Source organism: Austrofundulus limnaeus, unplaced genomic scaffold, assembly GCF_001266775.1.
Source record: "Austrofundulus limnaeus strain Quisiro unplaced genomic scaffold, Austrofundulus_limnaeus-1.0 Scaffold413, whole genome shotgun sequence".
NCBI lineage: Eukaryota > Metazoa > Chordata > Actinopteri > Cyprinodontiformes > Rivulidae > Austrofundulus > Austrofundulus limnaeus.
Genome location: NW_013952815.1, coordinates 314,431 through 315,821, shown reverse-complemented (window position 1 = coordinate 315,821; position 1,391 = coordinate 314,431). Strand labels below are relative to the sequence as shown.

At 39.0% G+C, this 1,391-nt stretch overlaps 2 protein-coding genes and 1 long non-coding RNA gene across 4 annotated transcripts in view; 2 read left to right on the top strand and 1 right to left on the bottom strand.

Annotated features, from left to right (window-relative positions):
- LOC106528914 (uncharacterized) overlaps positions 1-1,391 on the top strand; it is a gene marked incomplete in the record, with an annotated part of 48,012 nt that overhangs the window by 33,784 nt on the left and 12,837 nt on the right.
- LOC106528920 (uncharacterized) overlaps positions 1-1,391 on the bottom strand; it is a 52,677-nt gene that overhangs the window by 38,631 nt on the left and 12,655 nt on the right. The window lies entirely within an intron of this gene.
- The window catches only part of LOC106528915 (UDP-glucuronosyltransferase 2A2), a 21,819-nt gene that overhangs the window by 8,458 nt on the left and 11,970 nt on the right, over positions 1-1,391 (top strand). Inside the window, exon 5 of one of the 2 annotated variants that reach the window (XM_014024198.1) lies at positions 886-1,125. The exons of the other annotated variant lie outside the window; for it this stretch is intronic. Coding sequence (XP_013879652.1) covers positions 886-1,109 — 224 coding nt within the window. The 3' untranslated portion in view covers positions 1,110-1,125. Of the gene's footprint in view, positions 1-885; positions 1,126-1,391 lie in introns of those variants that run through there. 2 annotated transcript variants of the gene reach the window in all.

Here is a 1,391-nt window from a genome sequence, read left to right as displayed (position 1 = left end):
AGTGTATGCTATGCAAGAAAAAATATCTATTTGGCTCAGTGGTTTTGAAAACATTTCATTCTTGCAGGACATGGAAAAATTTGTCCAAAGCTCTGGAGATGATGGCATCGTGATCTTCTCTTTGGGATCAATGGTCAAAAACATGACCACAGAGAAGGCAAACATGATAGCTTCAGCTCTRGCTCAGATTCCACAAAAGGTCAGGYAAAATCACCRAATAGGAGGTCYATTAGTTCAAATATTCTTAAAGTTGCATTTAACAGATAAACTATAAATTATTGCAGAGTCACTTTAAGGTAGTAAAGTTGGACTCATCTCTGTATTTGATTTTAGATGATTTCCACAAATTGTTATAAAAAAAACTGCATTGGTAAATCTTCAGAATGTCACATCAAATCACAAATTAATGACTTTTCATTTCACAAATTTTTGCCTTTTTAAACAAAATAACTGTCAGAATTATCATTATCYTTTTACTGTTTGTAGGTTCTGTGGAGATACAGCGGCAAGAAACCAGAAACATTAGGTTCCAACACTAAACTTTACGAGTGGATTCCACAAAATGATCTTCTGGGTGAGTTAATTTAAACATCTGACAGATTTATACATGAATGGAAGGCTAAATACCAGATATTTGTACAGTATTTAAACACCAAAAGATGCTAGAGTGCCGCTGTTTCAATTCATGTGAATGTGTCAATGTCTGTAAGTGTAAAGCGCTTTGAGGTCTGGAGGGACTTCATAAAGCTCTCTATAAGTTCAGTCCATTTATCATTTACCATTCCATGTGTGTAATAAAAACAATCTCATTTACACAATTTTTTTTCAGCTGTATCATTTTGTCAAACAAATCAGACATTAATTATTAACCCTTGCTTACATCAGGTCACCCTAAAACCAGAGCTTTCATCACTCACGGTGGAGCAAATGGAGTTTTTGAGGCCATCTACCACGGTGTTCCCATGGTGGGAATCCCAACGTTTGCTGACCAGCCAGACAACATGGCACATATTAAAGCCAAAGGAGCTGCAGCTGTTGTGAGCTTAAACTTCATGACAGCCGAAGACCTCAGAGATGCAATCAACACCGTCATCAATGACAAATCGTAAGAACTGATTTACTGTGAATCTGCAGAGTCTAAAATTACTGAAATATTTTTGTTGTTGTTTGTTGGTCCGACCCTCGACTACAGAAGCTGGCTCTAGGGACGTGGAATGTCACCTCTCTGGTGGAAAAGGAGTCTTAGCTGGTGTGTGAGGTTGAGAGGTTCCGAGTAGATATAGTTGGACTCACCTCAAAGCACCGCTCGGCCTCTAGAACCAGTCTCCTCCAGAGGGGTTGGACACTCTTCCACTTTGGAGTTGCCTAAGCTGAGAGGTGCTGAGCAGGAG